Source organism: Sminthopsis crassicaudata, chromosome 2, assembly GCF_048593235.1.
Source record: "Sminthopsis crassicaudata isolate SCR6 chromosome 2, ASM4859323v1, whole genome shotgun sequence".
NCBI classification, from domain to species: domain Eukaryota; kingdom Metazoa; phylum Chordata; class Mammalia; order Dasyuromorphia; family Dasyuridae; genus Sminthopsis; species Sminthopsis crassicaudata.
Window position 1 is genome coordinate 464169133 of NC_133618.1, and position 23884 is coordinate 464193016.

The 23884-nt window shown below is 35.7% G+C and overlaps 1 protein-coding gene across 2 annotated transcripts in view; it reads left to right on the top strand.

Moving 5' to 3' along the window:
• MRRF (mitochondrial ribosome recycling factor) overlaps positions 1 to 23884 on the top strand; it is a 52562-nt gene that overhangs the window by 7314 nt on the left and 21364 nt on the right. For both annotated transcript variants that reach the window (XM_074292987.1, XM_074292989.1), the window contains exons 3-5: positions 2036 to 2191; positions 8620 to 8738; positions 19917 to 20008. In XM_074292987.1, the coding sequence (XP_074149088.1) occupies positions 2036 to 2191; positions 8620 to 8738; positions 19917 to 20008 (367 nt within the window). The remainder of the gene's footprint in view (positions 1 to 2035; positions 2192 to 8619; positions 8739 to 19916; positions 20009 to 23884) is intronic.

Here is a 23884-nt window from a genome sequence, read left to right on the forward strand (position 1 = left end):
TAACTATGTGCCAGCTTTACATTTATGACCTCACTTGATCCTTACAACAGCCTTTCAAAGGTAAGTACTGTTGTTATTTCTTATTTTCACAGATGAGGAAACTGAGACAAACAGGGTAAAGTGTTTTGCCCAGGGTTACACAATTGATAAGTATCTGAGGCCAGATTTGAATTCAGGTCTTCTTGACTCCAGGCCTGGGGCTCCACTGTAAGTCCAGTTGCCTCTTATGAGCACTAAAATAATGTTAAACAATCATTCCTCTTTAAAGCACCTAACTTTGTAATGCTCCACTTTTAAACTTTCCTCTGGAGAATATTATTGCCAAATGATACATATTTATTATAACATGTGGTTCCATCTCAACAAACTTCTGAATGTTTTCATTCATTTTATACGTACATGAATACACATACATACACACACATACACATACACACACATGTGTATATTAATCCCAGTGACTGAGTGAACTGAATATTTAAGGCAAAGAGTTTCCCTGGGCAAGACAGAGACAGAGATGGACACACAGACCTATAGATATAACCCCCCCCCCCCCACACACACACACAGAGTGTTCCAAGCATGGATATTACTTATTTTCTCTATTACTCATTTGTCACTTCATTTATACCCTAACTTCTTTATTACTTGAGGGACATTGAGCAAGCCATTTAGTTCTCCGAACCTAATTTATTGTTTATCAGATAAAGATAATAATCCTTGCCTTACTTACCTCATAAAGTGATTGTGAAAATGAAATGAAACAATGTATGCTAACTGCTTTGAAAGAACAAAAAAATTATTACTTACCTGCTGCTTCTCTTCTTCCTTTTCCTCTTATTACCACCACCACTACCACCATCACCACCATCACCTTACATTAATATTTTTTAATATGTATTCTGGCTTTCTATTGAGATAAGCCTTTTATAGGATCCTAATATTTATTTTAGGCACCCAATAAATGTTTGGTGATAATTGTCTCTTTTGGCCCATCCTCTTTTGAAGCTAATTCTAATATCCTGAAGCTTCTACCATTGGTAGAGTCTTAGCAACTCAGAAAACCTTAGTATGGGCTAAAGAATAGACTATGTCTGTTAGCTCTGGACCAGGCTAAGTAAGGACAGAAAAACTCATCACCCAAAATGTGGCAACCACGTGATGGTGGTTTTTGTTTTGTTTTGTTTTTTGGCCAGAGTGATTACTAAAGACTATCTTCCAAAGCATGGGAGGGCTGTTATTCACTCTTGCTCAAACCAGTGAAATCTTTTGAAATAAAAGAATCGCAGACTCCAGATCTCAGCATTGAAGGGACTTTGTAGCCCTACCCATATCTGAATAAAAAATCTTCTCTAGAATATTTATGCTAAGAAAGGAAATTTCTGTTGTATTTTGCTGTTTAATAAGTGTTTTCTTTACCAAAAATCCCCGGGAGGTGGGAAAGACAATTATTACTTTTTGTCTGAAGTTGTGGTTTCATTAGTGTAGAGAGCTCTTTTGTATAAACTACTTCTACTGCTGGCCATATGTAAATGTTTGGCAGCTTAAAGTCCTAGAGAATTCCCTTGGGTGCTGAAAGATAGAGTGACTTGCCCACAATCACAGCCAGGAAATGTCATCAATGGGATTTGAATCCTAGGTTTTCTTTACTCTGAGTTTGGCTCTTTATCAGTCATACCACAGTGCTTCTTTGATAGGTTATTACTATCCTTATTTAGCAGATGAAGAAACTGAGCCTTATTGTTGGAAAATGGTTTGCTTAGTACATAGATATTAAAAGCTAGAGTTGAAACCCAGATCTAGGTTTGAAGTCTCTCCAGGTCTCTTGATTCTGAGCCTAACCAACCAATTTACAAACATTTATTAAGGGATCACTCTATGTCAGGATTTATGCTAAGCACTGATGGTAAGAAGAAAAAGCAAAAACAGTCCCTGCCTTTAAGATACTTATATTCTAAGGGAACATAAGTCCATTGTTTGTTGATATTAGGGCTGCTACTGCCACCTGTGTTCAATATATATGTTTTATGTCTAGCCAAAGGTAAAGGACATCCCCAGCCCAGAGTCAACATTAATGCATCGTTGGTGGAGGACATAATCCGTCTGGAAGAGGTAGATGGTGAAATGAAATCTGTGGTAGAAGCCCTTAAGGATAATTTTAACAAAAATCTCAATATAAGGACTTCTCCAGGTTGGTAACATATATATTTCTATCTAATATATATAATAATATGTAGTTGCTTTAAGTTGAATATATAGGGATAGAGACTTAGTCAATGCTTTTGGTATACAGAACTCAGGGATAAGGAAACTTTCTCCACCTCTGCAATTTCTAGTCTTAGGGAGTTGCCTAGAGCATTGAAAAGTTAAGTTCCTTCAGACTTTATCTTTATCAGGTTTTCTTGTCTTTGATGCCAGTTTTCTATCCACTGTGCCACACAATAATCAATTTAGAACCAGGAGCTTTGATCTGCATCCTCAGATTTCTCCTAGTTTATTATTTTTCATCACTCACTGGGAACTGAATGATTATAACCTTGAAATTTCCAACTAAAGAGTTTCTATATCCTGGGCTTGACCAGGAAGAATTCGTTTGGGTTAATAACTTCCTGAAAATGGCTTTTTGCAAGTGGGAAATGTCAGAAATGTCTATGAGAACTGTTTGCAGATGTGACGAAGAGGCAAGTTGTCAGCTTGCACGTCAGCAAGGCAGGAAAAATCCAATTTCCACCAAATGAGCCTTTTGGAAATTGTCATCAGCCTAGTGTCAGGCTCATTGGCATCTTTGGAGATGAGGGAGTATGGGCAGGAATCCCTCTTTCCATTCCTCTTCAGAATAGGCTGTTTTAAATAAGAAATTTGAAAATATTTTATTAAGTTGCTCTTGAGCAAACAAAGAGAAAAACATATGGTTCCATTTGTAAACATCATTATATGCCCTGTAAGCTGTAAGATACAACCACCATTAAGCAAGAAGACCATTCTACTCTTTTGTCAACCTTTGTCAGCTGGGACATAGCTGTCTTTTGTTGACAGGAGAATATGCCATTCAATCTCTTTAACTGTTTATTTTAACCCTGCTTATTGTTTTTGGTATGAAATGAATAAAAGGTGGCTTCTTTCCCTGGTGTGTTGTTTCTGCTAACATTCTGTAGTTAAAACCAGAGAGCAAGTGGAGGGGGGAGATCTGGGAGAAATATGATACCTAAAATTGGCCAGTAAATTCTATTCCGTTGACCAGAAAAGATCTGCTAAACTGGCAGAAAGAGGCCATGGAGAGTAGTTTGTTAAATGTTAACCTTAGAGAATGTGAAGGGCAGAAAAAGAGATATGAGTGAGCCAGATCCTTGTTGAAGACCAGTAAGAGGGAAGAAATGAATATGCTGTGGATAGGTATAAGGGGTGTGATAAATGTCATCAACTTAAACTAAGAATTATACCTGTTTTTATAGTATTTTAAAGTTCATAAAGTGATTTTTTTTTAAACCAAACTGTTGAGGTAAGGGGACAAACAGGGATAATAACTCTATTTACAAGTGGGAAAATTAAGTGACTTGTCATTGATGTTACAACTAATTTGTGTTGGAATTGGGACTTGAATACAGATCTTCTGATTACAGATTCCTTACTCTATTCACACACCATGCTACTGAGATCACAGAGATACTTTCTTTGACAAAGAATCTCATGAAAAAGAGGAAGAATAGAGTTAAGATGCTTCAGAAAGCATCTTCCCCTTTGTCTTCTTAAATTTTCTGAATAATTTTTGTGTAGTAATGGTAATAGCAAAAGTTCACACTAGGACCAACCTGACAATTTACAGTTTTTCCTCAAAATACTCCTTGATCATAGGTTTTATAACCAAAAGAAATCTTAAAAGATCATTCCCAATCCTCTTACTTTAAAATGAGAAAATGAGTCCAAGATACTTGATTTGATCAGATCAAGACACAAAGTATTTGAACCTAAGCTCTGATTCACAAAGAATAATTCTGATGTGTAAGAAAAATGGGATATGTCTGAAGGGACCAATATGGGTATACAGAGAACCTACTAATTAACTTAGATTTTTAAAAGATACTTAAAGGATAGAAACAGGAACAGTTATTCAATACAAAGAATTCATACAAAGTGGGAGAATGAGTGAAAAATTAGCAAGTGCTTACTATATGCTAACTACTGGAGATATATAGATATATATATATATGTAAAAGCAAAGATAGTGACTGTTCTCAACTCAAATAAACTAGCTTTTATTAAGCATCTACTGTGTGCCAGTTGCTGTGCTGAGTCCAGAGATACAAAAAAGGCAAAACTAGTTCCTGCCCTCAAGAAGCTGATTGAGGATACAATATATAGATAACTGTACAAATAAGTTATTTAACAGTAAAAATGAGAAAGAATCTTTAAGGGAAGGTACTAACATTGAGGAGGACCAGGAATGGCTCCTTGTAGAAGTTGAGATTTTAGTTAGTACTTTGAGGAATCCAGGAGACTGAGATTGAGGAAGGAGAGATTTGGGGGCATAAGGGAAAGCCAATGAAAAGACCCAGATTAGAACATATGGAGGAGAAATAAGATTTAAAAAGACTGGAAAGATAAAAAGGGGCCAGATTATGAAGGGCTTTAAAAGCCAGAGGAGTTTGTTTGTCTTGGAGAAAATAGGGATCCACTAGAGTTTGTTAAATAGGGAATAATGTGGTTATCTGTGCTTCAGAGAGGTTTACTTTTGATAGCTTAGTGGAGGATGAACTAGGTGGGGAGAAACTTGAGCAGTGTGAATAACTTAAAGGCTTTTGCAGCTGTACATGGATGGTATGATGAGGACCTGCATCAGGGTGGTGACAAGGTCAGAGGAGAGAAGAAGGCACATGTGAGAGATGGGGAAGGTAGAATTGGGCTTGGCAGCATATTCGATAGTGGAGTGAGAGACTGAGACGAGTTACAGATGACACCTTGGTTTTGAGCCTTGGTAATTGACAGGGAGAAGTTAGCAAGAGAGGAGGATTTTGGGGGAAAGAGATGGAGTTCGTTTTTGGATATGTTGAGTTTCAGGTATTTATAGGATATTAAATTCTACATATCTAGTGAGCAGAGATAGAGAACTGGAGGTCAAGAGATAAGAGATGGCAATTGAATCCATGGGAGCTGATGATATCATCAGGGAGAAGAGGGCCAGGACAAAGCTTTCATGGACTAGCATACTTAGTGGGCATGACCTGGGTGAGCATCCAGCAAAGGAGAATGAGAAATGGCCAGATAGGAGGGAGAATTAGAAGAGAGCAGTATCATGAAAACCTAGAGAGAAGAGAATGATCCATAGTGTTGAAGGCTGGCAGAGAGGGAAAAAAGAATCAGGATTTAATAAAGGCCATTAGATGTTACAATTTTGGGGAGAAAACACATCTATGAGAGTGGTGGTCAGGGAGAGATATTTTGGTTTGAAAGTTATAGGAATGGGGAGTGGAATCATAGAGCCTTTAAGTGGACAGACATATCCTCTTTAGGAGCAGCGACAAAATTAGTGTGATTATATTCTGGAACTGGACAAGAAAGGAATAAAGGGTAGGCTTTCTATGGTGTGGCCCCAGGTGAGAAAACATCAAGGAGGTGCCTTTATGGCACTATACCAACAGTTTCAGAGATGCCAAAGTTCTGAATGAGCTGATGTTAGCAAGGGAAAAATAGACAAGAATAAGTTTTGTTGTTGTGTTTTTAATGATATGGTGGGAAAGAGAAGAATCATTGCTTAGAATGACTAGGACAAGGATAAATGATCACTGTCTAATTCTTATTCTATTTGTTTTTTCTGCCAAGAAAAGTGATCTTTTCCTTGGAGAAGACAGGACAGAAATGATGTAAATAAATAAATAAGGAATCATTAGAGAGCACGTTATCAGGCCTTAATGAATTCAAGACACTTGATCCAGTTGAACTGTTTCCTCTATTCCTGAAAGAACTAGCATATGTGATTTCTGAGCCACTATCAATAATTGTTAAGTGACTTTGGAGAACAGAAAAGGGGTTGCAGGATTGAAAAAGATTACATGTCCTAATTTTCAAAAAAGGGAAGTGAATGGAATCTGGAAACCATAGGAGAGTTACCTTGATTTCAGTTTCTGGCAGAATTCTGTTAGAGATTATTATCATCTCTTTATTAGAGATATAGTTTGCTACCATTTGTTGAAGAAAGCTGTGATGGATCCTTGCATCAAGAATGCATCCTAGGCCTTATTGCCTTTTCCAAAAGGGTTACTAATCTGGTGTATAAAAGAACATTGAAGATGTAGTCTACCCTTTTTTTTTTTCTTTTTAAGCAAAACATTTGATAAAATCTTTCTGATTGTTCTTGCAGAAAAGATGGACAGAGATAGGCTTGAGAATAGTAGAGTTAGATTGAGCTGGAGCTTGGTAAATCACTAGAGCAAGACAAAAAAGTGCAGCTCTTAGTAGCTTAATGACAGCTTGGCAGGAGGTCTCCAGTGCAGTGCCACAGAGATCTGTACTTGGCTCTGTGCTGTTTAACATTTATATTAATGATTTGGATAAAGGTATAGGATTCAAAAAATCAGACTTTAGGGGCAGCTAGATGGCACAGTGGATAGAGTACCAACTCTGGAATAGAAGACCTGAGTTCAAATGTAGTCTTGGACTACTAGCTGTATGACCCTGGGTAGATTACTTAATCCATTTGCCTCAAAAAAAAAGATAAAGAAAAAGAAAGAAGAAAAAAGAAACAGATTTTAAAAGTATTATATGGAAGGAGACATGCTTAGCAATTTGTCTGAAAAAGACTAGGAGATTTTAGCAGACTGTAAGCTTGGTGTAAGCACTAGTGATATGCCATCAAAAAAAGCTGTTTTGATCTTGGGCTGCATGGTTTCTGAGAAGAAGGTGATGCTCTGTTTTCTGTATTCTGTTTTGGTCAGACCACAACTAGAATATCATGTTTGTTTCCAATTTAGGAAAGTCATTGATAAGCAAGAAAGGGTTCAGAGAAGGGTAACCAAAATGGGTGAAGGGCCTGGAACTCATGCCATAAGAGAATTGGTTGAAAGAATAGAATAAAAATTGTCCCAGGGGAGAGGGAACATGAGGGTTGTCTTTCAGGGTAAAGCATTGTCACATGGAAGAGAGATTAAACTTGTTTGCTATGACCACAAAAGTCAGAAGTAGGAGCAGTGAGTAGAAGATGGAGAGGAAGATTTTGGCATGATGCCAAGAGGATCTATTTAATAGAGTTATTCAGAAGTGGAGTGGATGGTCTTGGAAGAGGTTATTTCTCAAGCAGAAAATGGATAGCCAACTATTGGATGTTGTTATTGATATTATTTTGGGGATATGGGATATACTAGCATCTGAAATCCCTTCTCTCTGAAATTTAGTGATTAGCTGTTCTTTCTATTATACCACGGACAAGTACTTAGATAATTATCCCAATTTTACAGCTGAGGAAGCTAAGGAATAAGAAGTCAGTTGCTCACTATTCACAGGGCTGATGAGTGACAGAGCAAATACCTAAACTCAAGCCTCTTGATTCTAAGTATGGCATTCTTTTTTGTTTCACCATCATATTCAATTAGTCTAGTGGAATCAGAGCCTTTTAATTCATAGGGTACACATTCAAATCCCTTTTCATTATCAATTGACCAGATTTTTCTTCCTCTCCTTATTTCCCTTTATATGCTATTAAAGTCCCTTATGATGGCTGAATTTACTCAGAGCAGTGGTCCCCATTGTTTTGCTTTTGGTAAATTGGGTAGTTTCCAACAAACATACTTTTTGAAGGCAACAATTTCAGATTAAGACTTTGGCTCAGCTCTTATGTTCCTGGCAAGGTATTGAATTATAATAACAAAAGTGGATCAAGGTAGTCTAAAATTTAGTTGCAAGTGACCTTTTATTTTCTTTTGCTTTGTTTGGTTCTCTCAGTCTCTATGTCAATAGTCAAGTGATTCCTATTGTTGTGGTTATATTTTGCCCAGGAAATTAGGGAATTTGAAAAAAAGTATTTTTTCTGGCTTTTATTATAGATGTACCTCTACCAAACCCCATTATCTTTGATCCTTATAGCTGTTAGCAAAGTACATGTTTGGGAAGGCCAATCCAAGGTAGAAGGACCTGGGGATTGGGCCCAGTGATAGATGAAGGTTAGTCTCTGAGGACCAGTTAAAATGTGACTAAAAAGCTGGCCAAAATTGGTAGAGCCATTATCTATCTAACATTAGAAGAGAGAACATCAGTCCCAATGAAATCATTGGTTTGTGAAGTACTAAAGTATAAATAACTGTGAAGGGTTTTGCCATTGTCAGGCTTTGCACTAGTGTTTTCCAAAGGTGAGCTTGGTGGGACTCAGTACAGAGAATTTGAAGTGGCAAAAATTTGGTTTAATTCAGACTTTTCTGTGTCTGTTATGTTAAACAACAACAACAACTACAACAACAACAACAAAAACAAAAACAACTGAGTTCCAGAGGGATACAAAGTACAAATCAAAATAGTCCCTGCCCTGTTAGAAGTTTAAATTTTTTTTTTTTTGGGGGGGGGAGGGCCTGAGGAAAAGATCTACAAACTGTATGCAAGCAAGGTAATGGAGAAGCATGGAATATTCTCTTTCAGGGTCCCTGGATCATATATCTGTGACAACTGGTGATGGGAAGTTTGCTCTAAATCAGATTGGTCAAATCTCCCTGAAATCGCCTCAGCTGATTTTAGTAAACATGACCAATTTCCCAGAGGTAAGATTGAATTGCTAAAGGGTTCTATGCAGGCTGAAATTGAAGTGGGAAGGAAGGCAAAAAGGCTAGATTAAAAGAAGGAAACATTTCTATCTCTGCTCCCACAGTTTTTTTCAGATTCATATAGAAAATAGAATAGAATAGAAATGCAGAGAGAATGTTTATCTGGGGATAAAGAAAAATGTCCTTGCTACTCAGTTTCTTTTTGGTTGATTATGGAGCACTGTAGTGTTGCAAAGTGTACCATTAATTGTTGTTATTCATTGTCTACCCCTTCATGACTATGCTATCCTTTGGCAAAGCTATTGGAGTAGTTTGAAATTTCCTCTTCCAGTGTACTAAGGCCATGGAAATTGTGTCTTATCTAGGGTCATACAGCTAGTAAGTGTCTGAAGCCAGATTTGAATTTACAAAGACTGACTCCAGGCCCAGCATTTTTATCGATGGTACCATCTTGCTGCCTCTACATCATTAATACTGCTTTCTAATGGGACTGAGTGGACCATTTGGGAATATAGAGAGGGATTCAATTTTTCTGAGGCTAGGTAAGGAAATTAGCACTGAATAAGGAGTGAGAAGACCTAGTTCCACCTTTTATCAGATTGCTTGCTGTCTTGGGGAAAGAGGAGGGAGGAAAAATTTGGGACTCAAAAATCTTATAAAAATGTGTGTTGAAAATTATCTTTGCATGTAATTGGAAAAATTAAATACTATTAAAAAAATAGATGATGATGACCTAGTTCTAAGTCCTAGTTCTGCTGCTTACTAGTGCATCTTTGTGTAACTCCCTTTACTCCTTTAGGTCCAATTTACTCTTATAAAATACAAGTTTTTACACTTTCAGATTTCCCTTTTTTTAGGTCTAAATTCTATAAAATTCTTTTTTTCTTTACTTCCTAAAATTCATTGTCATCTCTACAGTGTGAATTCAGCCTATGTTGAACACTGGATCCATGCATTATATGACATACTGAAAACCATAGATTCATATAATTATTGGGACTTTAGAACAGATACACCTCTTCCCCATCCCTACCTCCTTCTCCCACCAGATTAAAATATAATTGGGAAATATTTAACAAAGTAAATAAAAATATAGAATAGAATAGATATTTTAATTTGTGAATTTCTCACATATACAAGGATCAGGTTTCTATTTGTTTGACACCATTGCCTTAGAGAATGTCTAATCTAAGCCATATATTTGGCTGAAGGGAGAATTAAAATACAAAGGGTTTAAGTCATTTGCTCCACTGAATTAACTCAGTTAACTCCTCTGAGTTATCAGGGATAGGAATAGATCCAGAGTCTACTGATTCCAAAGCTTTCTACTACACTTTCTTGTCAATTCCTGTATCCTCCTCAACTTTTGCTGTGATGTGGAATTGGGCAGTTAGATTAAAAAAAGCAACCAAAAGTTACTTAGAGCCAAATGATTTGCATAAGGTAAACTAGCAATTTGCAAGAAAAACTACTATAAGGAGACAGTTTTCATATAATTGAAAGGACCTTTAATTTGGAGCCAGAAGATGTGGATTTAAATTCTGGTCATGCCTGTTTGCCATGTGACTTAGGACAAAGCACTTTGTCTCTAAGTATAGTAATATGTAAAGTAAGGAGATTATACTACATTATTTATGTTATACTCTCTGATCTAAAATCTCTAATCTAATAGATCTAATAGAGCACTGATCTAAATCCCTTTTCTCTTCTTCCTTTCTTCCCAACTGCCCTTCTGCCCCAAAGCCTTTCAAATAAGAAACAAACCCCAGAACATTTTGGTTATAGATTAATGAATCTCATTTTCTTTAGTGACTTATAATTTGATTCTGAAGGCAATAGTGATATCATTGGAACAAATGTCCAGCTTGTTGAGCCAGAGAACATTTGACAAGAGCAGTTACAGAAAGAAGTTTCTATATTACTCCCCATTCTTTCCCACCCAACCCCAAAGCTTTGTTTGGACACCCCTGGATTCAATAAAACCAGTACTGCTGAAAACATGGGAGGTGGGAAATAATCAGACCCTGTCCTGAGAAGGTGAGCCCTTTCATGAGAATCATTGTTGCCCCTTTGAGACAGGAATATGGAGATTTAGAATTGGAAAACATTTCCCATATCTGTTTCCTTTAGACCCCTCAGCCATACCTAGCTAGTTTATTTTATACCAATGGTACTGCAGAGCCAATTTAGAGAATGGCCTCCTAATTGCACAGCTTGAAGACCTCATCAGTGGGATTGCTTTGCAGTTCCAGCCACTTCTGTTATTAAATATAAAATGTCATTCACAAAGGAAGAACCTGATTGGCCACTGCAGGGTGATAGGAGGCAGGAAGAGGACCCATAGAAATTAAAGCACTTAATTTTTTTTTGAAGTCAGACTGTCTCACTCTCATTTTTTGCCCATTACAACTTGATGACTTTAGAAGCACTTTCAGATGACTTGGAACAAAAATTCATTACCAGGGGCATCATGAGGAAATATAAGTTACTCATTGCTTTTGTGATTCTTTTGTGTTGTCTGGTGTTATTTGGGAATAGCATATGCTGTAACTAAATATTTCCTTCCTATAGCTTAGGAACAGTACATAAAGGATTGAATGTGCCTATTTCAACATGCTGACCTATTCTTCCATCTGTTGACTTGATTTCTTTTCAAATTTGAGGATGTTTGTTGGTGCACCATAGCATCATAGGGTCAGAGTTCATAGGATGTAGAGCCAAGAGATCCGAGAGGCCTTTGTCTCGGCCTTCTTATTTTACATGGCAGGAGATCGGGCTCAGAACTGCTTACTGATCTGTCCAAGGTTACCCAGAAGGGAAGAAGCAGAGCTCAGATTTTCACTCACATCCTTTGATTCAAAACTAAGTGCTTTGTGTAAGAACTGGAAGGTACTTTCAATATCATCTAATGCAAATTCTCTATTTTGCACAAAGGGAAGTGGAGGCCTAGAGAGGGGAAATAATTCTCCCCAAGTCACGCAGCAGGTTTGTGGCAGGATTGTGACTTGAATCCAGGTCTTATGATTTCCAGCCCTGCATTCTTTCTATTGCACCATGAAAACAAAACAAAACAAAGCAAAAAAAACCCAAAACCCCCCCCAAAAAAACTCTTTTGCATTTGTTTAACATATGTCTTGACTGATAAATGATACAAGCTTATAGCTGCCATCCACAGACTTGCCTGCAGCTAGAGTTAATGATGGGAAAAGAAAGAAAGAGAAACCACAGCCTGATTTTTAGCCAAACAAGGCAAGTAGGAAAAAAACTACACCCAGTTCTGCCCTCTTGCAGCAACGAGATTACTTAGAAATAAGGATGAAAGCACAGGATTTGGAGTCCGAAGTTCAAATCTTGCTCAGATACTTTATCTCACTGAATCTTATGATGCTTACATTGTACACACGCATATATACACAATGTAATAGAACACTAGATTGAATCAGAAAACCTGGACCCTAGTCTTGACACGGCAACTGCTATACTGTGTTATACTGGCCAAGTCAAATTCCTTAGCAAAATCTATTTCCTCCTCTGTCAAGTAAAACATTTGTACTAGATTATCTCCGAGGTCTCCAACCAGCTCCGAGATGACTCTTAGAATTAAATAGACTTCAGACAACTTAAAATGAATCTTACCATTTAAAGTGATATAATCCTTGGGAGCTGGCCACCTTTCCTGACCTGTGAAGGCCTACGTGCAGTCTATCTTCATTTGGCATTGGGTGGCTTGGGCTTGTCCCTCACCCTTGACTGGGATACTTCTCCAACAGTAAGTGTAGGCTAGCCCCGTGCTACATTTTGAGGCTTTTTAGCTTGGATAGAGCTGCCAGAGCTTGCAATCTATTGTCAGGGTCTTTAGTAGAGTTCAATTTTGCCTTTATACCATGACAAGGCATTAGAGGAATATTTTAGTGAAGGCTATAAGAACTCCAAAGAACCCATGACCTCATCAGTTTGTATCTTCTCTCTATAGTACAAATTGTATCTATCCCCTTAATACTCTTATTCTGTGGTTTTTGCTCACATCTTTTCATTGTTCTTCCCAAAGGGGTACAGCTAATGTGACCCATGAAACATTTGCAAGTAGAGACAAGAGAGTTTAAATAGGGCAACATGGTTTAAAGGAATTTGAGAATCAGAGGACCTATATACTAATCCCTGCCTTGCCATTTCCCAGCTCTGTGGTTCTTGGGCAAATCACCTTCTCAGCTTTTAAGTTATCTTTCAAATGAGATCTGTGGATTGAATTTTTTCTAGCTATGCATGAATGTAATGAAATTCAAAGCATTTTGTGTGTAAATGTTAGGTTGTACTTTACGTGTGAAAAATAAATTGTTCAAATAACACATTGTATAAAACCTTCTTTTTCTTTGAAAGTACTGACTTCTGTCCCAGTAGACTTAAAACTAATTTTCAAGAATGTTTTGTAAACTGTACATATTTTATATCTTTCTCAAGTAGAAAGATATTTTTATTATGTTTTTCCCTGTTTGTGAAATCAGAATTCTTTCATTATAGTATGGAAAACTAGAATCAGAAACTCAAAATTCACTTTATTTGATGGTACATAGATGGAGTATAATGTCATTAGTATTTTTTAAGCCAGCATGCCAGAATCTTTAGAAATAATTATTGCTGCTTTTTTGCTTTTACCCAACAGTTATTTCTCAAAGTACCCCAATTCTTCACTTCTTACCATGTACCCTCTCCTGTTATACAGAAAAACAGTCAAGCAAAACCAGTTGATTCAGAAGTCATTTCTGATAGTGTAGGCAGCTTTCTGTATCCTTAGTCCTCTACTTTTCTTTTGAGGGCAAGGAAATCTTTCTTGAATCAAGATAGGTCACTGAACTTAAATTGACCTGGCTTATAATGTTTTCATATACATTATTATAATCATTATGTATATTGTAATCCTGATTTACTTTTCCTCTCTATTAGTTCACTCAAAGTCTTCCCATGCTTCTCTGTATTTCTCATATTAGTCATTTTTACAATGCAGTAGAATTCCACAATTTGTTTAGGAATTTTCTATTCAATAAGCACCTACCTTGTTTTAAGATTTTTGCTACTATAAAAGCATTTGTTGAAAAGTGCTTCTATGAATTTTTTTTTATTTGAGAATTTTTTGTCCTGGACCTCTTTGTGATTCATCCCCAGTATTAGAATTACTGGAATAAAGGGTTTGTAGTTTAGTGGCTTTCCTTATTCAATTCTAAGTCTTATTTTCTTTCTTTCTTTCTTTTTTTTTAAAAGAACTTTATAACAATTCAAAGCTCTAAGAGCAGTATGTTAATTTTCCTTTCTTTCTAGAGCCCTTCTAATATTAACTACTTTTATCTTTTATCATCTTTGCTAGTCTGATAGATGATGTGGTGTGAAATCTCAGTTGTTAAAATATGCATTTCTCTTTAGTGATTGGGAACATTTTTTTCCCTTTTCAAAAGTTTTTGATGATTTTTTTGAACTTCTTTCCTTCCTCCAATATAATTTTTTCCAAGAGCCATCTTCTGCAGCAAGAATAAAATAGAGAGGGAAAAAAAGGCAATTCAGCAAAACTAATCAAGACATAGCATATGCAAAGTGTTTAATTCCATAGTTTTCCATCTCTGCAAAGAAAAAAACAACGTGTATTTTCTCATCTTTTTTTTTTTTTTTGACCAAACTTGGTCATCATAATTACATAGCATCCATTCTCAATTTTTCTTTCCATTTTACATATTATAGTCATTATGTATGTTATTTATCTGATTCTGGTTACTTAATTGTATCATTTTCAGGTAAATTTTCCTGTGCTGCTCTGCATTCTTCCTATTTGTCATTTTTTTTACAGTGATGTAATATTCCATTACATTCACATATCAGTTTGTTTAGCCATTCCTTAGTTGATAGCCCTAGTTCCTGTTTTTGCTCCTATGAAAAGTATAAATTTTTTTTTAGTATACAAATTTGCTTTTGTCTTTAATAAATGGTAAAATTATATGTATACCAAAGAATTGTTTTAAAATAAATTTTTTTATGGTTTGTTATTAGTAAAGTTTGATTTGTAAGCCTATTTTATATAACTACATATAACCAGTTACATAAAAATTTTTCGGTTTATAAGGGATCGAGTCAGGAAAAAGTTTAAGAAATTCTGATTTAAAAGATAAGGAGTTATGCTGTCAAAAGGCTAAGTGACTTGCCAATAGTGGAGTAAGGGGAAAGGAATATGCACTTATTTAGCATCTATTATATCCCAGGGCTTGTACTAAGTGCTTTAATATAACCACAGAGTAAGTATTAGAAGTGTAATTCAAAATTTTTTTTTCCTCCTTTAGCTAGTTATCTTTCTAATATACCATCCCATCTATTTTGCTAGTGTCATGTGCTTTGTGGATATTTTCTATTTTTCTTTATAAATTTTTAATTATTAATTTTTTTCCCATTACCTTTATTTCCAAATATATCTTTCCTCCCCCCAAAAAGCCCTCCCATATAACAGTGAATTTTAAAAAGTGAAGAAAAACAACTTAGCACGATTAAATGAGGTATCATTTGAATTTTGACAATACAGTATTCCACATATAAAAGATTTTACTTCTGTGAAAATGAGAGGAAGACAATTTTTTAAATCTCTCTTTTTATAATTCAGATTTTGGGGGGGTCATTCTTTCTATTTACATCCTTCTCTTATTGAATGAATAAAAAACATTTATTGCATGTTTATTAAGTAAAAAGCATTTTGCTATGGGTTGGAGCTACAGAAAGATAAGCAGGAGCTCACATTCTATTATAAAGAGACAATATATCAGTAGCAGATCAAAGGCAGAGGTCCCATGTCCCTTGGAATGCAGCAGCAAAGCACAAGGGAACATATCTTTTCCAATACTTCCAATGATAAAACCATATCCATTTCTGGCATTGAATCATTGAGCAGTGTTAAGGAAAAGTATAAATATTTTGTTGCACATGTGACCTTTATTTCTTTTACTTTTGGAAAGTATATGCTTATCAGTGGTTTCTCTGGGTCAAAGGATATAGATGTTTAATTACTTTTCCAAATTACTTTCTAGAGTGGTTGAACCAATCATAGCCCTACAACAATATGTTTAAGTACCTTGTGGTTAATTGGAGCATTTTTTTTAATGGTTGTTGATAATAATAGCTGATAAACTTTTTTAAGGCTTATCACTATTTCATTTTATTCTTATAACAACTTTGTGAGGTAAGTGCTACTGATATTCTCATTTTAAACATGAAAAGTTGCCTTCAGATAAGATCACTCTTGACTTTATTATTATTATTTTTTGCTAAAGGTACTTAATGTTTATTGATTAGTTAACTGATGAAGATGTTTTCTGAGTGATTCAGTTCAAAGACACTGTAGTAAATTTATTGAGTCTCTACAAAGCTTTTTAAGCATAATCTATAATATAGTAAATAAGTTTAGTATAATTATCAGTTTTTAACAGGGCATATAAATATATATATATATATATATATGTATATATATATATGTCTATAAATTTTTTTTTTATTAAAGCTTTTTATTTTTCAAAACATATGTGTGGACAGTTCTTAAATATTATCCCTTGTAAACCTTGTGTTCCCATTCTCCCCACCCCTTTCCCCACACCCTTCCCTAGATAGCAAGTGGTCCAATATATGTTAAACATGGTAGAAATATATGTTAAATCCAACATATGCATACATATTTATACATTTATCTTGCCACACAAGAAAAATCTAATCAAACTAGAAAAAAAAAAAAAAAAAGAGAGAAGCAAAATAAAATGCAAGCAAACAACAACAAAAAGAGTGAAAATGCAATGTTGGATCACTCATGACTTTAGAAGATAAAGGATGTCACTGGAGCTGCATCAGACATGGCCCATGTATTAGAGTGTTTTCTTTGACAGTATCTATTATTTTGTGAGGCTCCTTACAATATATTATGAGTGGCAAAAGAGGCACAAAAAAAGAGAAAAGAACGTCAATGAGAAATTAAAAATACGCAGAAGGAAGCCAAAAAAAAAAAATTCTAAAGAAAATTTTCTTTTAAACAAAAGGTATTACTATCTTGTTAAATAAAACAAACTAACAGAAATTCAAAAACAATCCTTTTTATCCTTTGTATATTGAAATATTTGTTAATAATTGCTAAGTTCATAATAAAAAAGAGAACCAGAAGAAGGCTTTTAGTTTGTTGGGTACATCCTTCATGCAAGTTTTAAAGAAAAGCCAAAGGCAAGAATTGTAGTGGCTGAGAAGATATGGGAGAGTTATTTGTATTGCTTAAGGGGGCATAAATATCAATCACTAATCCATTAATGTATAGAGCTACATATGTGGAAATGGATATTGTCCTCTTAAAAGTAGATCTTTTAGGATTGTCTTTCTGCGTGTTCTAAGATGATGTCCCTAGTTTTGATTTTAGGGCCAAAGTATGAGTTGTGCCTAGAAATAAACCTTATGATTTTGTAGGCATATCCCAATTTTGACCCTAAGCAGAATGTGTATTATATGTAGAGTGTACAGGTGAAAATGCAAGACATTTAAAGACTTCTAGTAGATTTTCTTCCTAATGAACCTATGTATTTTGTTTGTCAGTTTCAATTATATCTGATTCTGACCCCCATTTTAGGGTTTTCTTGGGAAAGGTACATGAATAGTTTACCATTGCCTTCTCCAGCTAATTTGCAGTTGAACTGGGGCAAACAAGGTTAAGTGGCTTGCCCAGGGTCAGGTAAGTGAGGCTGAATTTGAACTCAGGAAGATGAATCTTTGATTCAAAGCCCAGTGCTCTGTGCACTATGGTGCCACTGTCACTATAAACACAGCTATTATCATTTGTTATTTTATAGATAAGGAAACTGAGGTTCAAGGAGGCTAAACTTGTTTATGATCACACAGCTAATAGGTGGGAGCCAGTTTTAGAACCTGATCTCAGAACTTGATCATTCATTTACCCATATTATGTGCTAGATTTATTCAAATTTCTTTTGGCTGTATTCATAAGTCAGATCCATCCCCCAATGACTACTCTTCATTCTGATCTAACACATATGTTACTGTAAAGGTTGAGGAGATGTAAAGATGGTGAGATGATACAGGAAGCTTAGTATAAGTAGAAAGTGAATTGGCCCAGGGAACTGAGAAACTGGAGGCCTTATCCTTCTGCTACTAATGTGCTTGGTGACCCTGCACAGTTCACTCCCTGAGTTTTTATTTTTTCTTTAATTAAATCAGGAAATTAGGTCAAATAGTAATCTGTGACTTATGAGTTAGAAGGTAAAGGTCTGCCATCATTGAGGATTTTCAAAAGAACATACTGAAAACCTTATTCTAAGACTGGCTTGGGCAGTGGCAGCATATTTGGAATAAGTATAAATTTAGAGAAATGCAGTGTCATATAGTGGGAGGAATATTGTTCTAGAAGTCTGAAGACATCTGCATTTAGATTCTGGCTCTGGATTCTACTTAAATTTTTGTGAAAAGACTTTTTTGTAAATCTAAAGGTATTTTGTAAATGTAAATTATTATTATGTCCTAAGAGGACAACTGAACTGGATAAGGTAGTCATTCAGATAAATAACCTTTGGTTTCTTTATATTAAAAAGAAAAAACCTCAATGACAACAGTCAGTAAAATCCCATTACTTTATAGTCACACCTCTTATTGAACCTGTACCTTGAATAGTGCTCTGCACAAAATAGCCTTTAATGTTTCATGAATAAATGTTGAATATGGAAGCAAAGATATTTTGGGAATGGAAGAGAACAGATTTCATTCATTCCATTCCCTTCTCAGAGAAAGTCATTCAACATGAACTTGAGAATATCTGGAGGAAGATGAGCTGGACTTAGAATTAAGATATTGAGGTCTTTAACAGGTTTTGGATGGGTATCACTGTCAGATTTAATTTCCAGAAAATGTCTTTAGTGGAGGCTGCTTTCATTAATTTTTCAGGCAGTCAATGAAAATGTCTCGGTTTTGAGCTGTTCCTTAGTATGGCAGAGCAGATATAGCTGCAGCAATGTTTTAAAATGAGGAAAAGTCATTAAATATTCAGATATTCAGAGATATTCAGAGTCCTCACCCCACCACCTGGAGCAGTGTGTGAGAGGTAGATTTGGACTTCCATAGTGGAAAATATTCTGAGGATAAGAGCTGTTCCTAATAAAAAAAATGGACTGGAACGGTAAAAGGTTACACATATTTATGGAGCTTGAATAGCCACTTGTTAGGGATGTTATAAAGTATATTCTTCTTTGGATATGGATGAATTGAATTATCAGGGTTTCCTAACCAAAGGACCATGAACGTGTGTATGTGTATACGTACTATTTTGTTAACTATTTTCAGTATAATTGGTTTTCTTTGCAATCTTATTTAATTTTATGCATCTCAAAATACTGAGGATAGGTCTCAGACTTCATCAGAGTGTTAAAAGGGTCCAGGACACAAAATAGATTAAGAATCCCAGAACTAGATGATCTCTGAGATGCCTATACCTTTTAACTTTTGAGTGACTGTAATTCTGTGGTATTTAGTAAGTTGTGACTGTGTTTAAATCAGTCTCCAAGAGCTGTTGAAGACAGGTCATCAGCCCCTGAGTTCAAAGACAGAATTCCTTGGATCCTTAAAGATAGACATTTTCACCACGCCCATGAACATATAACCAGGCATTTCATCACTCAGGAAAAAGAATAAATAGGTTTGGTGTGAACACAATCTAGCACCTAAGGAGTTAAATTGATTTAATCTTTCACAATCGGCATGGGAGATTTCTGGTCAACTGAATTTTTAACAGACAAAATCTTTCATCTGTCTTTACACCAATCTTTGCACAATCCAGCCCCCTCCCTGGAGGATTTATTGTGGTTTTGATCTGCATTGCCTCAAACCATTGAAATCTTTTCAAAGCAGCAGAAGTTTTTTTTTTTTTTCCTTTTTTTTCTCCTTGTTACTTTTTTTTTTTTTTCTTTTGCAGTATCCTGGTACCAAGAGTGGACACAGTTTGCTATTCTGCTTGATCAAAGCAGTCTGCACCAATGTAACTTCCTGATCTTACGGGGAACAGAACTAAATGTTTCCATGTTCAGCTGAGATGGATCGCCAACTGTCGAAAGAGCAGTTGCATCTGGCAATAATTATTTACTAATTCTACTTACCGTTTGATCTGGTTTGCAGTGTACAGCTGCAGCTATCAAGGCCATAAGAGAAAGTGGAATGAATCTGAACCCAGAAGTCGATGGGACAGTAATTCGGGTTCCAATTCCCAAGTAAGTTAAGTGACTTTCAGGTGAAATTCATACAGTTCAACTGAATTCAACAAATAGGTTTTAAGTGCAATGCTCTATTCTAGGCCTGGGCATGTAGAGATAGATGGGCTATCATCATGGTTTTATTATCTCTAGGATGTCAGAAATGGAAGCAATCCCAGGGGGGAAAAATATCAACTATTGGAGAGACTTTAGAACATTTATTATTAAGAAAGGAAAATTAATTTTAGAAACTGTCCCTTTATATATCATTTTATACATGAGGAAGCAGGTCTAGAGATGCCATGTGACTTGCCCAGATAGTTTCCTATAAATTCAGTAAATCTTTTATTCGGTGGCCAGTATATTAAAGGTGCTGTTGAGGATTAAATTGGATTAAATAGGACACAGGCTTTGCTTTCAAGTTGCTCGTGTCAATATCACATACACAAATATATTGATATGATAGGAAATTAAGATAAGGTCAAAGTTAGAGTCTAGGCCAAGAGCTGTGAAAATCAAGGAGAAAGAACTTACTATGTGGAAGAACATAGCTGTACCCATGACTTATTTTACATTGTGTTGGATTTGGATTCAAGGGGAACTGGTTTACATTCTGCTCATGGCCGTTGGTAGCGCTGTGGCATCCAGCAAGTCACTGAACATTTCTAAGCCTCATTTTCCTCATCCATAAAGTGTGGATAATAGGGTCTACTTTACAGGATTGTTCCATGAATTTCAAAGGATGTATAAAGTGCTTTGTAAACCTTAATTGTCAGTTTTATTAGGGCCATCATCCATGCCTTACTCCCTTGTAAGAGAAGACCCAAGGATTCTGTTCTGGGTTTTCTTCTCTCTTGTCATATTTCTCTTCTTGATCTCATCAGGTCTTTTGGGTTTAACTATCATGCAGATAATTTCTAAATCTACTTATCTAGCTTTTTTGTCTAGGATTTCTAACTGTGTGCTGGACAGCTCCACCTGGATTTCTCAAAGGCATCTCAAATTCATTTTCAAAATGGATCGTCTCTCCCTTAAACCTAATCATTCTGTTTTTTCCAGTTGCCCAAATTCTCAGCCTAAGCATTATCCCTCAACTTTTACTCTTACCTATTACTTATATATAATATATTGATATGTCTTGTCATTTCTCATTCCACAACATTTCATATAACATAAATATTTAAATTTTCCTCTTCATAAACCCCATGGTCATACTTCAAACCCTCATCATTTCTCATATAGACTATTGCAGTAACCTCACAGTTGGCTCCCTAAATCCAGACTCTCAAGTTTTTTCTCCCTAGTCCATCTTCTACAGCTGCCCTTTTAATATTCCAAAGGTACAGGTTTGATCATGTTGCTTCTCTACTTTAAAAATTCCAGTGGTTCTCCAATCTTTCTAGAATAAAATACAAACTCTTCTGTCTGACTTTCAAAAACCTTTTATAAACTGATTCCAGCCTATCTTTCTAGGATGATTTTAATTCATCCTTTTCACACCGTCTAGTATCTGCCAAACCATTTTCTTTGCTTCTCTACGTATACAGTTCTCCATCTTTTGCCTCCATGCCTTTTCCCAGGATATCCTATATGCTTGGAATATTCTCCACCTCTTGGAACCTCTTGATCCCTTAAGGCTATGTTCACATACTGTCTTCTTCAAGTGGTATTTCTTGATTCCCCCTGTTGTCAGAGCCCTTCCCCCAGTCACTTTGTATTTATTTTGCATATAATTCTTGTGGTTACTTGTGAACATATCATATCCTACCAGGATAAATATAAACTTCTAGGAGGAGACAGGGACACTCATTTTTCTATTGGCATCCCTATACTTGGCACACTGGCACACTCCATGGCATAATCTGTAGTGCTCATAAATATTTGTGTTGTTGTTGTTTTTTTTTTTTTTTGTATTGTTTTGTTTTGTTTTTTATTTATATTAATTGATGAGGAACAGCTAGATATCTCAGTGGATAGAACACCAGCACTGAAGTCAGGACGACCTGAGTTCAAATATGGTCTCAGACATTTAACACTTTCCTGGATGTGTGACCCTGGGCAAGTCACTTAACCCCAATTGCCTCAGCAAAAAAAATTAAAAGAAAAAAACCCAAACAAAACTAATTGATGGAATGCTTCAAAGAGGGAACATCTGAAAACTGGAGCTGATTTCCAGTTCAGTCCAATGAAACAATTAAAGTTAAATATAAGACCCTGTCTTATTCTTGCTATCCTCAGAGAAACTATAGTTTGGTTTGGGGAGTTGAGAAAAGTATATAAATAAATATCATAACAATTGTAAATGTAGTAATAATTATTCATATTTGTATATTGAAGTAAATAGCATGAGAATAATCATCTCCATTTACAGACAAAACCAAAGCTATGTGATTTACCCATTATCATATAGCTAGAAAGTGACAAAGGCCTGGGCTTAAACCTAGATCTTTTAACTTCCAAGTTGTTTACTGTGTTATACTATTTCTGTTTCCTAGAGAATTATTGATATCATAAGTCAGTTAAAAACAAATTTTTAATAGGGTTCAGTTACATGTTGCCCTCCTTTGTCAAAAAAAAAAAGGAGGGATTAAATCCTTGGGAAAGTCTGATAAAAGGAGTAGCATGTGAGATAGGTCTTTTGAGGATTTTAGCTGGTGGAATTGGGCAGAACATTCCAGCTAGGGGGACCAGTGTAAGCAAATTCTTGAGTGGGAAAGACTCAGTAACTAGTACTCATGTGGTTTTCTTTCTTTGATCTCTGTCCATTGTTAATAACCATATTGACCAGCCATTAGCCTTTGTCCATTATGGATTATAGAGTAATTTGTTGATGGATTTCTTACTTTAAGATCCTTGTGGATTTTTTTTCAATCTATATGTCTGTCATTCCATCTATTTTTATAAATGATCAGAGTAGCTGGCTGTGGTACAAAGTTAGTTAGGATATGGTTTTTAGACTTCATGAGACTAAAGTAAAATTTCAGAATGCTTTCATTTTGGCCCCTAACTAGCTTATCAGGTACTTTCTGCCTCCCCTTCCCTATTAGATTCTAAACAGATGCCTTAGTACACTCATATTAATATTATTGTCCAGATTAGTGGCACATTGCACTGGGATGAACCCTCAACTAGGAGACAGGAGAAGCAGCTTTCAGCTGTGGCTTTGCCACTAACTATCTGGTCAGGCAATCCTGGTTCAGTCATTTGCTTCTCTAGCCTTCATTTTCTTGTATTGAAAATGAAGAGTTAGACTATATGATCTTACAAGATCTCCTATAGCACTGAGATGATGTTTTCCTGTATTTTAACATCTGATGGAACATTGATTAAATACTTATTATGTGTCAGACATTGTCTTAAATGCTTTAGATGCATATATAAGCAGGTAACATAGTCCCTGTGCTCAATGAGCAGAATTCTAATGAAGGAAGTTATCATAGAAAAGGGAATAAATTAGAAGATGAGAAGTTGGGGGTGAGGTGGTGGTGCAGCCATATGTGCTGTGGCATGATGTGGCAGTAGCTAGTAAGTATTGGAGAGGTCTAGTTCAGGGCAAGTTAAGGCAAAATCTCATCTACCAGATCATGTTTAGGAGTTTATTTTGTGTAGAATTTGTGGATGGGAGATGATAATGGAGTTGGCTAGTAAATGATCCTGTAGTCTTATGGTCCCTTTCACTACTTATATCCTATGGCCAATTTTCCTCTATTTTATATTAGAGTTTTTCTAATTCCATTGTTCTATTCTCTTAAGTTTTGACATTCTCTAAGGTCTTGTGCAGTGCTCGCTGCAAGATTTGTTATGATTAAACATACATTGTTGTAATGGATCTGTTCTCCAATGCTAAGGCCCATTCATAAGGATATTTGTATGTCAGACATCTTACTTGCACAT